General features: G+C 44.8%; 3 protein-coding genes across 9 annotated transcripts; 2 read left to right on the forward strand and 1 right to left on the reverse strand.

The window, feature by feature from the left end:
- Positions 1-110: 110 nt before the first annotated feature.
- On the reverse strand, positions 111-7,727 carry coq6 (coenzyme Q6 monooxygenase). The gene is made up of 12 exons (XM_040200364.2): positions 6,827-7,727; positions 6,393-6,527; positions 5,851-5,909; positions 4,052-4,178; positions 2,994-3,124; positions 2,801-2,908; positions 2,546-2,608; positions 2,332-2,439; positions 1,505-1,707; positions 1,269-1,384; positions 779-945; positions 111-220 (listed from the first exon to the last, which is right to left on the reverse strand). The coding sequence occupies exons 1-12, from the start codon at positions 7,026-7,028 to the stop codon at positions 191-193; spliced, it is 1,449 nt and encodes a 482-aa protein (XP_040056298.2). The 5' UTR covers positions 7,029-7,727; the 3' UTR covers positions 111-190.
- On the forward strand, positions 6,435-12,604 carry fam161b (FAM161 centrosomal protein B). Of its 4 annotated transcripts, none has more exons than XM_078089874.1 (9): positions 6,436-6,553; positions 8,310-8,557; positions 8,639-9,144; positions 9,702-10,012; positions 10,454-10,572; positions 10,677-10,844; positions 10,933-11,032; positions 11,117-11,289; positions 11,510-12,604. In XM_078089874.1, exons 1-9 carry the CDS (start codon positions 6,524-6,526, stop codon positions 11,589-11,591), a joined length of 1,737 nt encoding a protein of 578 aa, XP_077946000.1. In that variant the 5' UTR covers positions 6,436-6,523; the 3' UTR covers positions 11,592-12,604. The 4 variants fall into 4 exon arrangements, with proteins under 4 accessions (XP_077945999.1, XP_077946000.1, XP_040056294.2 ...); XM_040200362.2 differs by lacking the exon at positions 6,436-6,553 and adding an exon at positions 7,211-7,344; XM_078089873.1 differs by having other exon boundaries at positions 6,435-6,553; positions 10,933-11,289.
- A 22-nt stretch (positions 12,605-12,626) lies between these two features.
- On the forward strand, positions 12,627-17,597 carry ngb (neuroglobin). Of its 4 annotated transcripts, none has more exons than XM_040200373.2 (5): positions 13,494-14,036; positions 14,228-14,384; positions 15,009-15,117; positions 15,253-15,372; positions 15,456-17,597. In XM_040200373.2, exons 2-5 carry the CDS (start codon positions 14,287-14,289, stop codon positions 15,606-15,608), a joined length of 480 nt encoding a protein of 159 aa, XP_040056307.1. In that variant the 5' UTR covers positions 13,494-14,036; positions 14,228-14,286; the 3' UTR covers positions 15,609-17,597. The 4 variants fall into 4 exon arrangements, with proteins under 4 accessions (XP_077946004.1, XP_040056307.1, XP_077946005.1 ...); XM_040200372.2 differs by having other exon boundaries at positions 13,705-14,036; positions 14,150-14,384; XM_078089878.1 differs by having other exon boundaries at positions 12,627-14,384.
- Positions 17,598-19,020: the final 1,423 nt, after the last annotated feature.

Raw genomic sequence — 19,020 nt, forward strand, 5'->3', positions numbered from 1 at the left:
ACAATAGTTAATGTACAACATACAGATAATGTGCTCGGGGAAGCTGCAGTTTAGGGTTGATTTGTGTTCATTTTGTACGAAAGCAAACAAAAAGAACCGACAACACAAGATTAAAATATATTATTTATTTTTTCTATACAGCCATCCAATCTCACACAGTTTTTAAAGATCCACCGGCACAACAAATGCATCACTTGCTTGCAAATCCCATGATCTGTTCCTGTAGAGGAAAAGAGACATAAATTCATCAACTGAAATTTGAATCACGCTTCCTGAAAGCCCGATACAAGTGCGTGGCACCGAAGACCTCGACACAAGACCTGTAAACTGGTGACCTCAGAACATTTAATATGGAAAAAATGTCACTTTTAACTTTTGTGCCTCCATCGTGAACGGCCTTTACAACCAGTCACAGGAGTGCTGGTTTGAATCACTTAGTAGGGAATAAAGTCATTTCACATCAGTGGTCGGTAATAAAAGGGGTGTGAAAACACAAGCCAACACCGCCGTCCTCTGCCCCAGGGCCAGCCCTGCACCCCACCCACACACACTTTTGGTAACACTAAATTTGGGGCTAAACTTAGATGCCATAGTAGTAGGTTCAGAACTCTGGAAATTACAGACACCGCCAAAGTAAAGCTCCGTGTAATCAGAAAAGAGCAGGGAGGGTAAGAGGAGGATGAGCTTGGGTTGGATAGGTGTTCAATATTATCGGAGAGTGATGGCCTGGTTCACTGGGATGTGCTCGGAGGTAGAGACAAGAAGGGAGCCAGCTTACTTTTAGCGCTGGGACCATGTTGGTGGCCTGCAGACCAAAGGTGCGTAGGAGAACAACAGGAGCGGCGTTGGTGGAGTAGAGGCGTTTCATGAGGTCGATGGCAGCCATCATGGGCAGGTTGTGTCGTTGGCGTTCAGTTTCATACTCCAGCAGGTGCTGCATTGCTCCTGCAGAAACGGAGATTCGGGTGTTAACCAGTTCAAGTGGTGCACTTCGGTCATGTGTTTCCTTCATTAAGTCAAGACATTGGTGCTATTTTCAAAACTTTTAACAGTGGAAAAAATAAAGACAGTATCTCAAAACAGAATTATATTTCTCATAAAAAGAAACGTACATATAGTCCTTGGCAGAATTAACTAAAGAAAAAACATGTAGCTTTTTATATTTCAGGCCGACAGCATGCGTTTGAGTTGGGGCTTTGGAAAAGAGTTTAGGGGAAACCGCTGGACTATGGTCGCAGGGCTCGTGTCTGTTTAGAGTTCTCACTGACCCAGATCCTTCCCGTCGAAGGCTGCCTGGCTCAGGATACGCGTCAGGCAAGCCACATCCCCAAAGCCCAGGTTGGCTCCCTGACCAGCCAGAGGATGGACACGATGGGCTGCATCTCTGCAAAGAAAAACAGCATGCTATTTTATGCACAGTGCACAGATAGAAGCGGTATGCGGGAGGGGGGGGCGTGTTAAAAACATTTCAGTGCTACTGCGCAGGCTGCCATGACCATCTTACCCAATGAGAGCTACCCGGTGCCTGATGTACTCTGATGCATGCCCGATGCCCAGAGGAAACTTGACCCTGCTCTTTGGACCGATGCCTGCCACACTGGGGGGAAGCTGTCGAGGCGAACCTGCAGATGGCATGATGGCCGACAGGGTGCTGCGGAACAGGGAGCCAGCCGTCTCGATGAGCTCCGACTGGTTCTCGTTACTCCACTGTTGAGAAAACAGACAGGCAGACAAGAACACAGGGACATGTTCACAGGGAAGGAAATATGACCAGATGAGAGAGAAAGCAGACGTCATTCCTTTGAGTGGAGAAAGAAATTAGCTCACATAGGCCAACGAAAGGGCTCTTTTCCCCTCCCTGACTAACTGGTTTGGCAGGGCTTCAAGAGCTCGGCTGATTAAAAGAAGATGCCAGCCAGGCTGTGCTGTTGAGTTAGCCCCGTTTGAAAAACATTCCATGCAGTAATGGTCGACACTGAGAGACCACAGGTTTAATTAGCAAACCAGGCCCGAAAACCAAACGTGACTCAACCGTGGTGACCCCGTCCATCAGCGGGCCCAGCAAAAATAGGCAGCTTGGGAAAAGGAGTGTCTCCCAACACAAAAAAAAATGGGAGAGGTATGTCATCGTCATAGGGAAGTATTCAAACTGTTTAAAGTTTGGGCAAAACAATTACGGCATTGTTTGTATGGGTCATAAAACAGCTCAATGCTGAGTCTACGGGTATTCCGCCACATGTCGCACACAATACAGAACGGTGCAAAGTCTTGCCGTCGGAAATAAAATCCGAAGACAAATCAACACAGTTCAACGGTTAGACCGAGACTTACGAAGGCAGAGTTGATGGCGTCGACGAAGCTCTCCTCGTCCAGCTCCAGCAGCTCCTGTGCTTGCTGATGGCTGGTCGACCAAACCAGAGAGCTCTCGGTGTCCGACAGCTGCAGCGCACAGAGGATTGGTCGAGGAAGCGTTAGCAGATACTTCTGAGACTGACGGATACGTTCAAAGAATGAAATACTGCAGTAAATAATGTGGATGTATTACCGGTAACATTGCAATGGGCCCCGATGGGAGAAACCTCTGCCATGCGACATTGTTCTCTGTGGGCTGCCCAACGCATACATATGATTAAATTAAAATATTAAACTGAAGTATTGTGGCTTTGCAATGTTAATTATATCGCTTGCACATAAAAAGTTATTACAAAAGGTTTCTGCTGCATTGGGGGATTCTTGTCAGGTGGAACATGTGATGAAACGCTACCGATAATGCTCGCTTTGGGACAAACGTGAGATTCACCTCCGATAGGTGCAGCACGGCGACCACAGCAGATTGGTCATAATTCCACTTGACGGTTGGAATCCCCAATTCCTGCCGAACCATTGAGTTTGGTCCATCGGCACCAATCTGAAAAACATATGGAACAAATGGAAACGGTAGAAACCGGAACAAAAAGAGATGAATGTCTAGTTTGCGATGGAGCCAAACTGACCAACAGCTTGGTCTCAACACTCTCTCCGCTGGCCAACGTGACCTTGACCCATGGGATGGCGTTTGCTTGCTGGTGGGGCATGGGCCACGAGTACTTCACCACCTTGGACCTGTACTTTACCTGCACGTTATCTGACAAACAACAAGGACATAAAACGGGTGACTACAAAGGCAGCAGAGGGGGGGAAAAGCAGATTCAGGATGGTGTGACGAAAGGGATCAATCCGGGTCCTTCGTATGAATGTGTCATCACACTAAATCAGCACTGTGCTCGTTTTCCAGCAAAACAAGAGGATTTTCTCCCTGCGGCCACAGCAGTGGAAGATCTATAAACCACTTCATAAAACACCATTGGTTTTCCTCCTTAGCACATTGTAGCTGCAAAAGTTTACATTTGACAACCAATAGGGTTTTATCTAAAAAAGGACGCCACGGATCCTGAGCTACGGCGACTCATGCAGACTTGGAGCGGCACCCGTCCGCAGCACATCCACTGCTTCCTGAATGAGACAAAGTACAGGTTTCCTGGGGTTTTGAGAGCAGGGTTCCATTGAAACCAGCTGTGTTGAGCACACATTTCATGTACTCTGCGCTAAGCCGGTCAACACCACGGCTAAAATGAGAGGAGAGAAGCCGACAAATGGGCGGCACATGAAGCGAAGACGTGCCGCAACCACACAATCGCTGTTTGGTGCAAAATGTCGAAAACTGTTTATAAATATGCCACTTTAGCTGTCTTTCTGTTGACCTAATGTCAACAGAAAGACAGCGCGACAAAATATCAGCGCTTTGGTGTCTGAAGACAGAGGGTACCGGGCCCTGCAGTGCCAAAAAAATGGGAGATTTCAAATGAAATTTGCAAGAAAAACAGGAGCGGCTCCAAGGGCTGAACATGTCTTTAAAAACCTGGAGGGGGTACAAATAAACAAAACATGGGGACAGGATGGCATAAATGTGGCAGCTTCCATCGCGCAGATGGAACATGAATCAAGGGGTCTCACGGAGCACTGCTGCTCACTGCGGGGGGCTTCACGTTTCAATCGTAAACGCTGCGCTTACCGGACAGGTCGTCCAGCTGTTTAGTGAGTGCAGCCACAACGACGTCGTTCTCCACAATGTGTGCCATCTCGTCCTGCATGTCCTCCTTGTCGAAGGTGATCAGGACATCGGAGCAGGCATCCCAAACCTAAATGGGAGATTGATTGTGACTGCGGTATACAGGTTTTATGCATATCCCCTCTCCCTAAATATAGCCGGGCCGAGAAGTGGCGCTTCGTTGAGCCGAACACGTCGAGAGCTCTCTGAGGGGGGAGGAGCAAATGACACTTTGTGATGTGGATTTTTGCAAACATTCTCGTGGAAATGCATAAAACAAATGACATAATTGTGAAGAGTGAGTCAATATTTATCCGCAACCAACAGCAATGGAATGAGATATAGCTTTGGGTTACCGTAATTCCAACCTGGAATTACTATTGGAGTTAAACGTGAGGGGGTGAAAAGTGTTTGTACAAGGTTAATCCTCTCCTGGCTTGTATCTATGGTGACCAAACCCATCATTCTGCAAAAACCTGCTGCTGAGCTTCTCGTTTTCCAACTTGCCATAAAGTAGGGGGGTATACCCGACAGAAAACCACTAATGGCAGTGGGTTTGCAGCTTGTGATAAGTGGTTGGGAAGTAAGATATACAGAGATCAGCACCCCCCCCCCCCAAAAAAAATTGGTTTTGTTTTATGCAGGGCGAAATGATGCAGTGTTGGGGTAGAATCTGTTACTACATACTCTAGGATTTAAATAATACACTTCCTCAAAACTTTATAGGGAAAAATCTAAGCAAAATGACACCTGGGTTGCCTTCTCATTTAAATCCAAACCCTGCAAGAGCATTTTACTACATGGAAAGAATGTTATTTAGGGTTGACCTGCAGTACATACTTTTCAGCGCAATTGGGGAAATGCATGAGCATGGGCAAACAAGCCAAGGCGGTGGTAGCAGAGTCAAGGTATAATGGGAGAGGTACACTACCATAATCACTGTAAGGCACTGCAGGATGACATCGGAGGGCCAGAGAGAAACCCTGCGGTTGGGTGCTCGGTACACAGCGACCACATCTTACAAGAGGGACTGAGCCCGCACCCACAGCCGTAAAGCGGGCTCCCTCTGCAGCAAACCACCAACCTCTGAATCTTTCATCTTCTTACCGTTGTTCGCTTGAATCTTCGTAATTATAAGATGTGGGGAATGAGTACTAATTTGAAAACGTCAAAATGATTTACTCTTCATTGAAAAAAAGGGCTTTAGTAAGTAAAGCTTGCAATGGCCAAAGAGCCATCCAGTATATCCACAGTATATACTACACGATGGCTTTTTTAATATAGATCTTATAGTCTTGGTATCTTTAGTGGCACAGATCTGGCAAAGCTGCTGAAAACGTATAAATTGCACTAAGGAATGAACAAAATGCAGTATTACATTCAACAATGTCAGCTATTTCACGTGAACAATTGCATCTCATAAACATGATTATAAGATACAACACTGGGTTGATTGTTGACTAAACTGAATCTTGAGTACAAGTTAAGTGTCACAGACTTTTTAAATTGCATGAATCCGTCACTGTGATTGATGGGTAAAAGAAATGCATGTAGTTAGCCTGTAAATTAGAAAAGTCTGGAGGACCTATGAATAAAACAGTTGTGTAACCAAAGGACCACTGTAGTATGCAGTTGTTACTTTTGTTTGTCTTAAATTATACTTTTCTGAACATTTGACATTGCACTGTCGGGGCAATTAATCTACCTTTTGGTTGCACATTTTAAATGAGAATTGAATTTAAGTGAGCTCAAGATTAACATACCTGCATCCTTTTATAGGGCTTGCACCTCATCTTTGTGATGTGCTCCCATGCGCCAACACCTGTGTGTGCACAAATACATTTCAAAACAATTACAATACAAATTTAAAGCAATCCTGCATGTAATTGAACTCAAAATGCAAACAAGGTGAACAACACTTGAATAATTGCTTTACACACACTTTTTTTTTTTAACTTTCATATGATTTGTGTCAGGCGCACAAGCGTAAACCCGGCAGATGGCAAATTTAGGGCATAGAATGCGTTTCACAGGCCATTCCATCGGGCTTGGCTCCATTTCCAGGGAAGAAAGGTCAGATATGGCACCTGCCAGGCCCTGGTGACTGTGCCCAATCAACACTGTGGGAGCCTTTATCCGTGGAGCACCAGAAGCTTCTCACAGGACTGGAGCCAATCGATTTTTAGATCTATTTTTTGTCTGTTGTGGCCCTGTCGTATTCAATGTACATTAGACCTTTAGCAAGAACACAACCCGCCACAGGTTACGTTTTACAGTGTTTAGTATGTCAGGATGAATACTGTACCAGTGAGGAGGGTGGCAGAGCCTGGACTGATGGAGCTCACTCTGGTGCTGTAGGTGTCTGGGACTTTGTGCATTACTTTCTTGTTCCCCGCTTCAAGCAGAAGAATCTTCTTACCCTCCAAATTGCGATCCATGCCTTTAAAAAAAAACAACAGGAAAATTGTAAGTACCAATGCTATTTTAAACAGTGTTGCTGCAGAAAAAGTTAAAATCTGGCAAAAGGTGACTACACGTGTTTCCCAATGTCAACACATCCTGGAGTTTCTATCTTAGTAACTAAATGCTGTAGGGTAATAATCCCACATTTCTATGGGTTTCTCTAAAGACTCACAGCTCCCCTGTCATCCCCGATAACACTTTTTTTGTATTTATTTAAATGTGTGGTTAGCTGATTACACGCTCCAAAATGTAAAGGGCGGCGACGACGTCACTCACCCAGGGAACACGCCATTGCAGATCCGACCATTCCTCCCCCGGATATAATGATATCATAAACTTCATTCTTGCCCGAGTCGTCCACGTGCTGCGCGCACACGAATCCTTTGCTGTGGATTTTTAAAGCAGAAACATGCTTTTCTGCCACCAGACAGCGGCCGAGTCCGTTAAAGGCCAGCGTCGCCCTTGTGAGCTTGTGCATGATTTCTGTCCTCCGTGGTCACAAGAGACGAGTGCCGGATTAAACAGGATGAACCGCTACAACTTTGAGGTCTGTACACTTTCGTGCGTGTTATCAGACGGACGATCCCCCCTCCCTGTGCGCGTGTCGTAATTACTGCAGCTGTGCCATTTTTTGGTGTAATCCCGGACCGTTTTGGTTTGTGTTGACAAGCGCTCCGAGAGGAAATACTTCCGGGTTTCTTGTCCAATCACAGAAGAGGACCGTCACGGCCGACCGTTGCTGCTTCTGTCCACGAGCAGTGCTAACGCTACGCTAACCGAGACGCGGGGGGAGTGTAAGTAAAACACGCTGGCTTCGGTTTAAGTGCAGTACTGTACACTACTCTTGTGCACTTTATTTCAACGGAAAGCATCAGTTTATTGAATAAGCCGTAATGCGTTTTGTCGGACGTAGGAGTTTAGCGACCTTACGTTCTGTTTGGAAATGACGTCAAAACTCATAATGGCTGCTCGGTGTTACTTTTATCGTTTAATCGTTTTTGCTTTTCATTTGAAAACAATCGATAAGTTTGTAGTTATATAAATTATTATATATAGCTAAGTAAATGGATAGCTTCGCTACAGCTAAATACATGCCACTAAATCAATATAGCACGACTAACCCTATGTTGAGAGCTGAGAGGTCCGGTTACCATGGAAACCCTTTTACGCTGTGTTTGTATTGCTTTTGTTGGCAGGATTTAAAATGCATTGATTGGCGATTTCAATTAATGTATTATTCATTTACTTCCTCAATAATTTAAAATAGCAATGATAATTGTTTAATATGGCCATCACCGTTTCCCAGAGCTCAAGTGGACGTGAATCAACCTGCAGCTGCAACTAACAATCATTATAGATTAATTAACTGCTTGTCACTTTTCTTTCAATAAACAATTGATGAGTTAGTTCACAAACTGTAATAAATTAGTGAAAATGTTCATGAGCCCACAGTGACTTATTTAAACCCACTGAGATTACACTTTTGATGAAATAACATTATTATCTCAATTTGAAAAGCTGCATCATGCGTCTTTTGATAATAATCTATGAGCTATTTTAGATGTTGGTCGGCTGTTCAATTTAGGGAAATGCATAGAGAACAAATAATTGGATGATGTGAACTTTTGAAATGGTTGTTTATGTTGATTTTTCTGTCATTGTGTGTGTGTGTGTTTGATGTGTGTTCATATTGAAACTATTTTCAGAACATATAAGCATTTTATCGCTGACTAAAAACAAAACAACCATTTGTTTACAGGTAAAGACAACATTTCCCCGCTTCTGTTTGCATCAGAGGAATATGCCAAAGCTGGAGACCTTGGAAACTGATGGACTCAGATCAGAATTAATGCTTCAGCAGCATCTGAAGGCCCTGAGTTTGGCCCTCAGGCAGCAGCTGCAGGAGACCGAAATGAGACAGAAAGAGGAGCTGGATAGAAGGATCCATCAGGACTCTCTGCTGTCGACTGAGTCCAGTGATCAAAACAAAACAAAACATCAGGCCAAGTAGGTTTTTCCTTACGTCGTTAATGTTTGGTCATACTTACAACATATCAACTTTCCTAAATACCTTTACTGTTGTTTAAGACATGTAGCAATGAGGAGAGCCACCTCTGCATCTGCCCTGACGTCAGACGAAAAGACGTTGCAGCATCCGAGACCCAAAGTGTCTTCAGCCCCGATGTCTCCAAAGTGGATCAATTGTTCAGTCAAAGTTTCCACCCTTCCTCCGGCCAGGACTCAACAATGTGAACGCTTTGATTCAACCAAGACAACACAGATGAGCAAAGAGGAGGAGGCTGAGACCGAGTGTCAGAGGAAGTTCCGCGCTCATCCGGTGCCCGGCCATGTCAGTCAGATCCTGTATCGAGAGATGATGGAGCTGAAAGAGAAGGAGAGGAACCGGTGTCATGAGCAGAGAAGGGATTTCTTGCTTTCTATTCAAAGACCTTTCAGTTTCCAGGAGAGAGAAAAGGAGAAGAGGGAGAGGCTGACAACAGTGTTAAACCAAGTCAAGCACAAAAAAACGCCTGCTTCCATTATGAAGCCTCCTAAAAAAGAGGTTAAAGACTTGTCAGATTGTGAGGTAAAAGGTGGGTTTTTTCTGTTTGAATGATGTTGGCAAATGTTTGATATGATAGTTGGAATTGATGTGACAATAACTGTAACGTAACTGCCACTTCACAAACTGTTTGTTTGTGAGCATTTCACCCAAAGAGTGATTATTTCCCTCTTGGATTGTTCCACCTTTAAAGTTTTCAGATGCCTGAAAAGTGTCACAAAATCTGGAGGCCACACATGATTTTTAAAAGTAACATTTTCTGAAGCTGAATTAGGTAAAGCAGTCAGTTCATGAGTGATGCGTGAACATGTCAGGTGTAAGAACACAAAGATGAACCGGGCCCTTGTAGGGGTCCTGGGACATTGGGTATCACTGGTTGTCACTCAGTCAGTATTTTTTAATCATAGTAACAGTCAGCTTTAATGATGCAACCAATACATTTTTGACCAATTTTGGGTTCTCGGGGGCCTATACACAAACAAAAGCAGTGCTCTGGTGTTCTAGAAAAAAGTGTAATGAAATTTATTAACTTGAGTCACAGCGTGACATGACTAATCTTTCACATCACCTTATTGTATTTTTGTCCAGACGTGGAGCTTCGAAAGGGAGTCCCCGCTCAGACAGGAGTGGCACACGAGAAACCGACTACGTCCGGCTGCCCGAAACTTCGCACTTCTGAGCGCACCAGGAGAGAAAAGTTGGGCTTCCTGGACGAGAGGCCCAGCTTCAAGCCCCAAATCATCCAGCAGGTTCCTGATTTCAGTAGGCTGCACAAAGCCCTGCAGACAGAAGGGCTGAGGAAATCCCAGAGTAAAGATGTGATCAAATGTCAGCCCTTCAATCTGAGGACATCGGCTCTCCCTGCCAGGCGAAGTAGGACGAGCGCTGAAAGCTCACAGGTCAAACCCTTGCTTACTATAGGGGCATGTAAAAATAGTTTCACTAGTTTTATTTCCTTAGTTGCTTTAATGCATCTATTTATTATTTATTTGGTTTTAGTTAAGTGCAATGATTTCATTTGTTTTCACTTCAAAACCTTTCTCCTTTCAGCAGTTGTATTTACGACATTCAAAACCCATCATGTATGAAGTTCAACTCACTATTTTTCCATCTTACAAGAACATCTCTATACATATGTTCACATAATGTTTGTTGGTTGGATGATTCACGCAACGGCATTACAGAGTAACAATAATTCTAACAGCAATTAAATATAAATTTCAGTCTCTTTCACGTCACCTATTTATAAGCCTCACTGCACAGATTGACCACTGCAATTGACAAATCTATATAAAGGCCTCCATAACTAAATGTTTACTATTCTCCCCATCATTTTTAAGGTTCCAGAAATAAGCAAACTCAACAGAAGCAAGTCACTTGGGGCCTTAACGTCGCTGTCGGCAGACACACTCCCCACATACATCACCGATGCAACGAGGCAGCGCAGCGCGGCCATCCGGTGACTTTAGAACAACAGACAGTGGATTTTTCTCCCCCCTTTATTGTTTCTACCTAATAAATAGTTCAACTCTCTGACATACAAAACACTTTGAGCCTTCACAGAAAGTCAATGGAGATGAGGGACGGCCAGAACCAAGCGGGCGCCGATTGGCTGAGGAGGTACCAGATGAGATCCCAGGCCATGAAGAAGGCGGTCACGCTCCATGCGAGGTTGCTTGACCCACACAGCAGCTTGAAAGCCGTGTTCAACGACAAACTACAGCACCATCGGTGAGTAGCTCCGGGCCGCTCAGGCGCCGAAAACGCAAACCGACTGGCATCACGACAACCTGAAACTGTAATCTTCTCCTGAATGGAGGGAGGCCGACCAACACCGAATGAGAGAGTACACGAGGGAGTTACGGGACATGAAGGCGCGAGTGGCCGAGCGCCCTTTTTTGTTCGAACAGGTGAAGCAGGTGAGTGACTCGGTGAGAGAAGATTACGTCACGCTGTCCTCGACGTGCCCCTCCGGCATAACTTTGACTTTTACTAAACGGCAGAAAAATGCAAAGGCTCAAGCAGAGCAGACATACAGGAACAGGCTGAAGATAGCTGGCGTGAAGGAGCAGTTTGTTGAAGAACACGGAGAAGCAGTCGAAGGGTCATCATCGTCGTTCAGCTCTGAGGAGGATACAGACAAGAACCACAAGGCTGAGGATCACATTCCCAGCAGGTATGTAGAGTGAGAAATTAAAGCGAGTTTTGTTCATCCTCTAAGAATTATGAATAGAACCGGTGCTGGAGAGCCAAGGACTTCTTGTGGTTTGGTCATACTACATTACATGATTTTCTGAGCCTTCCCGGCAGTCGAAGAAAGATAAATACCATAGCCAAGTAAAAGTTGAATGTAATTACAATATAGCCATTTCCTAACCCAACATGTCTTGATTTAGGGGGGGAAATGTAGACAACGGGGAGAAAATTGAAGATGTGGAACAGAAGAGCGTGAAGACCAAAGGGGAAGAAATGCCATGATGAAAACGGTTTGGGCGGTAGAGAGTTTTTTATGGCCTCTCCGCTAGAAAACAACACTGTCCTCCAAAATTATTCATGTCACGGGCTGAATATTCCCACCAGACATTTGATAGCTCAAGATGTGCAACTGCAAATTATGAGATGACCAAACATCTGGACTTCACAATCTTTACAAACAACATGGCTTTATAAGTAATTAATGTTTCATATGATTTGAATATATTTGTATCTTTTGCTCAGGAATATAAACACTGTAATTTAGAGGATGATTTACACTTCAAATTAATTAGGGTTTTACCAACTCTCCCAAAAGGCATTCAAAAATACAAATGAATGTCTACACTTCAACAGGGAGACCTGTATGTTTTTTTTTAGCTCTGTTTAAACAATCTCATAAATGTGTATATATATATATATATATATATATATTTGAAAAGGGCCAGGTCCCGTAAGGACGCCCGGCGTCTGACATGTGCCTTTCTCAGATGCTTGGGTTGAAGTTCCCAGTCATTTCGACAGCCACACTGCCCCCGTAAATAAACAGCTTGGCTGTGCAGAATGCATTCACAGAGACCACATCAAATACCCTGCGACACTGGCCTCCCCTGTGAGCTTAGACAACTGCAACCGTCTTTTACTATCAGACCACATGGGAGAGTCTGTATACGTTTATAATCACGCAGTCATGGAGACAAGTACATACCACCACACGGTTGCTGTTTTTGGGCCACTGCGCTATACGTTGATGACATAGAGGGCAATGTTTACATGAGTTGAGAAACGCGTCATATAATTAAGTGTAGACGGTGACACGATTGAAGGCGCAGTTTTGAAATCTAGTTAAAAAGAGACTTATATGTTACATCAAATTACAGTACAATTTGCTGCTGCCAGACGGATGTGCATATAGGTTAGAACAGAGAAAATGTCACTGCTACAATGTCTGCCATCACTGTATTCAAAACAAGTGACTCATTTTGCACGATTAAAAATGTTCCCGTATGGTTATTAAAGATGCATCAAGAGTCCCTTCCTGAGATCTCAAACATCACAAGTTGAAGCTTCAAGGGATCCATCTTGGCAGGTTGTCATGGGAACAGTTTATCCCTCCGGTCTCTGCCTTGTAGTCCCTCAGGAGACCTCTAAGAATTCCCCGGTGCAGGGTCTGAAAAAAAGGCGATGCTCTCCCAACCCTTTAGACAACATCGGAGTGAGATTGACACTTATTGAAACAAGCTGCGGTCCGATGTTTGTGGAAGCTGAGAGAGGAAACAAACGCATTGTATTAATCTAAAGAAGAGGTTGACCATTTCTCCAGCAAATGTTCCGATCACAGTTAGAGGAGTGGCTCTACTTAGCAGATGGGCAGTGTAATTCATCTGAGGTGGTGCGTTCGGGTCGTTTTTTTACTCCAGCCGCTGTGAGATGTCAAGATTCCCGCACATTTGAAATTCTGTGAGTGCACGTGTAGACAGCCGGAGACTAGAACAGATGATGTAGGCCTCAAATGAACCCCGCTGTCACAATGACAGCCAATTCCTAACTCCCCATTTCCCTTGTCTGCTTTCTCCCCTGACATTTACTTACTGACATTTACCTACTGTCTTGACATTTCACATCCTGCTACTCCTCCTGCACAGCTGTAACGTCTGTGTTCCCGCCGTTCCCCATCACCTAAACTCCTGTCGCCCACCTCCACACCTGTTACCGCTACCTCCTCTGCTCAGTAGTTCATATACCGGCCCTTTGGGCTCATGTTCTCTAACCTGATCCCCTGTTAGATAGGTTTCCCTCATCTGCCGTGCCTCCCTTATTTGAACTTTTGCTTGTTTTTGAACCTGGGTAAACATCAACAATTGGACCGTGAGATACCTCTGTTGCCATCTCTTTTTTCTGTCATTAAGCCTTATTCTTGTTGTGTATTTGAATTCCCGTGATTCTAAAGGGCACCGGTCAAATATGTTGTCGAGCGCCGTGCATGTCGCGCGTGTGGTGTCGTGTGCATTTTATATTCTCTGCATGTTTTTAGTCCTCGGTTCACCTGCAGGAGGAGCTGTGGCTCGCCGCAGCCTCTCTGGAGCAGAAGAGAGAGATCCCTCTTTTTCTCCTTCAGTGGCATGACAAATATCCCCGATGCTGGAGAGAGCGAGAGAGCGAGAGAATATCAGGAGGCAACCGAGAAGGGGAGGGAGAGAGTGAGGTAGCAGCCAGTGTGACCGATCTGAGAGCGTGGCAGAACTTGTCTCCTCGACTGCGCCGGGGGGAAAGAGACAGCAGGTGCACCAGAGTGTCCGGCAAGGCTGCTGCCTGCGCAAACACACACACACACACACACACACACACACACACACACACAAGTACATGTACACACTGACAGACAGACAGAAAGACCCCTCTGTCCGCCTGCACCAGAAGAAGTTAAGAGAGAAGACTAACCTTAAGAAGGTACAGTATTTTCGTGTATCTATAGTTTTGGAGTTGTGTCCCCCTGCTTTGCATTGGAAACATTACCAAGAATTCTGCTGCACTCACTTGACGCTCCTCTTTTCATTTTCCAGGTGGGTTGGCGGACGTTGGGTCTGCGGATTAACTTCAATATTCTGGCTTGCCTTAAACTGCGCCCGCTCGTCCTGTAGAGGAGTTTGTGTGTTTCCCCTCTAGAGGAACTTGCCGCGTGTTTACAGCCCGAGGGAGGATGGAGAAGCTGTCGGGAAAAGACAAGGAGCTGATACGAGGCAGCTGGGAGAGCCTCGGCAAGAACAAAATTCCTCATGGTGTCGTCATGTTTTCCAGGTAATGTATTCCACAAATCGGCATGATTTGAAGTGTCACGGTAGAGAAGAGAATATGTTTACTCTGTGCGAGCATCCTTTCATCAACATTCATTCAAATTCTTAATTATTAATATTATCTTGTTGTTTCCTGTGTCGATTTTCTAGTATACGGTCTTGAGATGCTTTTGAAGTGCCATTCTTATATGTGTGTGTGTGTGTGTGTGTGTGTGTGTGTGTACAAAGGGGGAAAAACGGAAAATGCAGGATTTGTACGTACAACCTGTTTGTTATACTGCAAATATACGGCGGTGGGAAAATCTCGGTTGTGGTACCCACTTTGGCGATAAATCAGTATGTTCGTTTACGATTGCCACTTTGTAAACTATGTAGCCGAGAGCACGCACATGTGAGTATGTAACACTGGTGTGGAGAGAGAATCGAAAGAGAGGAGCGAAAGCTTGACTTGTTGCTTGGCGACAGACTGCAATAATCTAAAAAATTTACTACGTGACAGCTGCAGCGAAATAGACTAAAAAGAGCATAGATGCATGATACATTAATTGATTTTGGTGTCCGTGTGAATGTTTGGCAGCCCCTGCTGCGTGCGTGCACCTTTTAGAATAGTTTGGTATTTGTCTGGCAGGCTGTTTGAGCTGGACCCGACGCTCCTCACTCTGTTCCACTACACTACCAGCTGCGGCTCCACACAGGACTGCCTCGCCAGCCCCGAGTTCCTGGATCACGTCACCAAGGTGAGCTAAGCTGGCCACGCTCCCCGCTGCGAGTGTGTACCGGCAGCTACGGTGCACAGTTGACAACACCCCTCTGTGTGTGTGTGTGTGTGTGTGTGTGTGTGTATTTGCATGTATTTGTGCGCGTCGTCCCAGGTGATGCTTGTGATCGATGCAGCGGTCAGCAACCTGGACGACCTCCTCTCCTTGGAGGACTTTCTGCTCAACCTCGGGAGGAAGCATCAGGCTGTGGGAGTCCACACGCAGTCTTTTGCTGTAGGTATTTGATCACAACCCTCAAAAAGTCATTTCGCAAGTGAACGAGCTGTGAGTGAGTTTTTTTTTCTCGTGTTTGTCAGCTGGTGGGTGAATCCCTTCTCTACATGCTGCAGTGCAGTCTGGGCCCGGCCTACACGGCGCCTCTGCGCCAAGCCTGGCTCAACATGTACAGCGTCGTGGTAGCAGCCATGAGCCGAGGCTGGGCCGAGAACGGGGAGGACAAGGCCGACTGAGGCGCCGCAGCGGTGCCCGCTGAGCTGTCAAATCAATCAACGTGGTTGCCATGGAATAAGGTTGTGTAACTTGCTGCATTGTGGCTTCGGTCCGCTGTACATTTGCTCTTTGAATGAGGTCGCGTAGCGAAGCGGAGGTCCGGTGTGGTTACACTTTACAGTCTGATCAATCGATCAATCAATCGTTCAATCGCAGAGTTTTATTTTCCTTTGCTGCGGACGTTTAGCTACCTGGCGAGTACAGCTGTTCTGGGCCAGCCGGCTTTTGCTTCTTCTAAGTGCGGAAAGCCAAATCTGTGCGCCTCACTCTGAGGGGAAAAAAGCAAACGAGGATAACGGTTGAGTCTCTTTGTATATAATGGCATTGATATATCTACTCAAATAACACAGTGGTCTTTGATGTATCTTTAAAAGAGTCGCACAATTGTGAAACACTAGATATCCTATTTAGGCATCAACTACTCAAACTGTGACGGTTACTGTGGCCGACGTGGCAGCTCTCTATCTAACTGGAACACAGTGATACTGTACACGACATGTTCAACGTTTTGTGACAAAGCAATGTGATTATACGGAAGAAAGTCCTTTCACCTTAATCCTAATCACACCGTGTTTTTTTATCGATATTACATTACACCCACACGTGTGTGTGTGTGTGTGTGTGTGTGACACTTTGTTGCCCAACATTTGTATTTTCAATAGATACTGACAGAACTGTTACAATCTCTGATCGGTCTCCTCAGCGATCTACGACTGTTAAGGCGTCAAAGTGCACCTCACTCAAAATGGTGTGTGTCGCTCTCCTCGGTAGAGGTTGTGATTGTTTCAATGGGCTCCAGCCGACTGTTAAACTCTAGCTCATAGACTGTTAACTCTTTACTCTGCAGCAAAGGGCCCCTTTGTAACGTCTTTTGTTCCTCGGCTATCGGTTCCTAGTCTTTGTTAGTGTACGGTAGTTTTTCTTGTGCTGTGATCGCTTATCTTAGTTGTGCTTATTAACAGTATTTTAAATGAAGCGTTACCTCAGCTGTAGGAGTGAAGGTGAGCGGAGCGGCTCGTGTTTTTCCAACACATGGAAGTGGAGCCGCACGTGAATATTTATTTGTGGATTATGACATAAGGACAAACTGGATTGATGAAGATTGTTTCATTTTAATTCGCTCAACACAGAAAATAATTCTACAGATACTTTATGCTGTCGCTGTCCAATATGTGTGTTATTCTTATTATTGCTGACATAACACTGTATGTATCATCCTCAGCTGTTGTCGACATTCATGGTCATAACGCCAAGTAACTTAGCAACAGTTGCCAAGTATTAGATAATAACACCATACAACTGTAAATCCAAGCTGCTGATGTTTGGTTATTATCGCTTTAGTCCAAGTTTACATTTACAAAGTTTATTTTTATATCCTGAAATGTGTGTTGTTTAAGAGCATTGTTTTTTTGTTTTTTTTCCAAACATGACATAGTTATATCCTCCAGATATATTACCTTGTGTGGGTTTTACTTAATCAAAATAATATATACAGTTGAGGGGATATATATATATATATATCCTCAACTTCTAAATCTAAATGTCCTTACTTCTTAAAAGTCCTTACAGAAAATGAATATGAACTGATTGTGGTGTATTTATAGTGGTTCTTGTCTTAGTGTCAGTACACAGCCCTCTGCAGGTTGTTCTTCACATCTTTGTTTTGGGTTATCTGACATTAAGTCGTTTTAGCTGGCGTGACTGATAACCGCTACGTTACCCTGTAAACATCCAGCTGTGTACAGATTGGGTGTGTCACTGTCTACCTCATCAGCTGCTATTGAACAGTGATGACTTCACCTAGTTATCCTTCAACCAAAAACGCACAATATTACTATTAACTTAATGCAAGAACGCACTCTTTGTAAACTGGATTCCATCCTAAACAAAACATGTTGTGTGCGTATTTGAGACTAAATAAAGTGATCTGTGGATATTTTACTGCTGAACAGCGTCAGTGTGTTTTCGTCCTGCTCTGATTGTTTAAAAAAAAAAAAAAAGACAGTCAGCGCTTGAAATCAATCATACGTTGCCTGATTCCCTTCCCACTGACAGCCCGTCTCCTCGTGTTACATAAGATCCAAGCGTCGACTGGCTCATCGCCCTTGGCTACAGAGACGAGCCCACTTACTCATGCAACCGCACGATGTCACATCAAGATTGTTTACAGAATTCCTAATCACTGCGATCTGACCCGATTTTTTTTCGCCTTCCTCGTTCGGTAAAATCCTTTACCCATGTTTGCGCTTGTTCCTGCTTGAATATGCATATTTGTGTGTAGTAATGAGTTTTTATTTCCTGTGTGTGTGTGTGTGTGTGTGTGTGTGTGTGTGTGTGTGTGTGTGTGTGTATACACAATTCACTGCATCATTGTAGAAGGCACATCCGTGAGCTGGCTGTCTGTTGGAGGATAAAGGAACAGTGGCTGACATGTCCTTAATCTGTCTCTTTGCACAGTGTCCTCGCTCTCTCTGTCAAACTGAGAGTCTGCTGTGTTCACGTTGGGCTCCACGTCTCACTCCAGCATAGAGAACAACCCTGACGTGTCTCGACACTGGGCTGTGCGGAGGCGGTCCTGACCTCCAATTCAGGCCACCAGATAACAGTCGGGTTGCGGCGCTAAGCGTTTATTTATCTTGTAGTAAATGTATTGATCAGTAGCTGTAGTTCAAACAGGCTTACCTCGTGCCGGACGGGGATTTGCTCTGAGGGCTGCCGGCGTCTGGTGAGGAGTTTTGCGAGAAAAGGCAACGCACATTATTTTTAGAAAGTCTGCAACGCGTTTTAGAATGAAGGGGTAGTGAACGTTGTCATGGCAACTGTTAGGGGATGGTGGTCCAGAGTTGTAATTGTGTGTGTGTGTGTGTGTGTGAAATTCTTTTTTGTTTCGCATGAAGGAGGACAGCAGGACACTGTAAGGTTCAACCACTCACTCGTCCTAAATCCCAGCGTGGAGAAGGATGACGAGCGGACGGTGCGGGAAGCCTCATGATGTTCGATGCGATCGCTCACTGGAGTCTGCAGCACGAGCCTGCCACGCAACAGGGAGAATAAGCCGTCGCTTCCCAATGGAAGTACAACCAGTTAGAGAATGCATGTCCATCAAAATCCAACGAAAAGACACAGTCTTTAAAAAGCAATTGGCTTGTTTAGTTTCATTACGTTACATATGGAACTATTGCTCTGTTAACATGCTACTTTTGCTACGGGGGCAATGGAGACATTATGTAAATGTCCCGCAATTCCTGGTGTGCTGCAACAGATTGAAAGTCACTAAACTACTAAACAGATTGTTTACAAGGTCGTGGATTAATTTGCTATCTCATATTTTATGCCAACATGGACGAAAAGTTTGTGAGAAATCCATCTGCT

Source organism: Gasterosteus aculeatus, chromosome 15 (genome assembly GCF_964276395.1).
Source record: "Gasterosteus aculeatus chromosome 15, fGasAcu3.hap1.1, whole genome shotgun sequence".
Classification (NCBI taxonomy): Eukaryota; Metazoa; Chordata; class Actinopteri; order Perciformes; family Gasterosteidae; genus Gasterosteus; species Gasterosteus aculeatus.

What these genes read in the sequence shown, in the direction of transcription:
- coq6 (XM_040200364.2), bottom strand. Translation starts at nt 7,028, where the DNA reads ATGCACAAGCTCACAAGGGCGACGCTGGCCTTTAACGGACTCGGCCGC. An exon ending in TGCAATGGCGTGTTCCCTGG is followed by an intron (nt 6,528 to 6,826) that starts GTGAGTGACGTC and finishes TTTTTTTTAAAG; the next exon opens with GCATGGATCGCAATTTGGAG. An exon ending in ACAGCTGGACGACCTGTCCG is followed by an intron (nt 3,125 to 4,051) that starts GTAAGCGCAGCG and finishes GTTGTTTGTCAG; the next exon opens with ATAACGTGCAGGTAAAGTAC.
- fam161b (XM_078089873.1), top strand. Translation starts at nt 6,524, where the DNA reads ATGCCTTTAAAAAAAAACAACAGGAAAATT. An exon ending in CAGCGCAGCGCGGCCATCCG is followed by an intron (nt 10,573 to 10,676) that starts GTGACTTTAGAA and finishes GAGCCTTCACAG; the next exon opens with AAAGTCAATGGAGATGAGGG. An exon ending in GAGGATCACATTCCCAGCAG is followed by an intron (nt 11,290 to 11,509) that starts GTATGTAGAGTG and finishes GTCTTGATTTAG; the next exon opens with GGGGGGAAATGTAGACAACG.
- ngb (XM_078089878.1), top strand. Translation starts at nt 14,287, where the DNA reads ATGGAGAAGCTGTCGGGAAAAGACAAGGAGCTGATACGAGGCAGCTGG. An exon ending in TCCTGGATCACGTCACCAAG is followed by an intron (nt 15,118 to 15,252) that starts GTGAGCTAAGCT and finishes GCGTCGTCCCAG; the next exon opens with GTGATGCTTGTGATCGATGC. An exon ending in TCCACACGCAGTCTTTTGCT is followed by an intron (nt 15,373 to 15,455) that starts GTAGGTATTTGA and finishes CGTGTTTGTCAG; the next exon opens with CTGGTGGGTGAATCCCTTCT.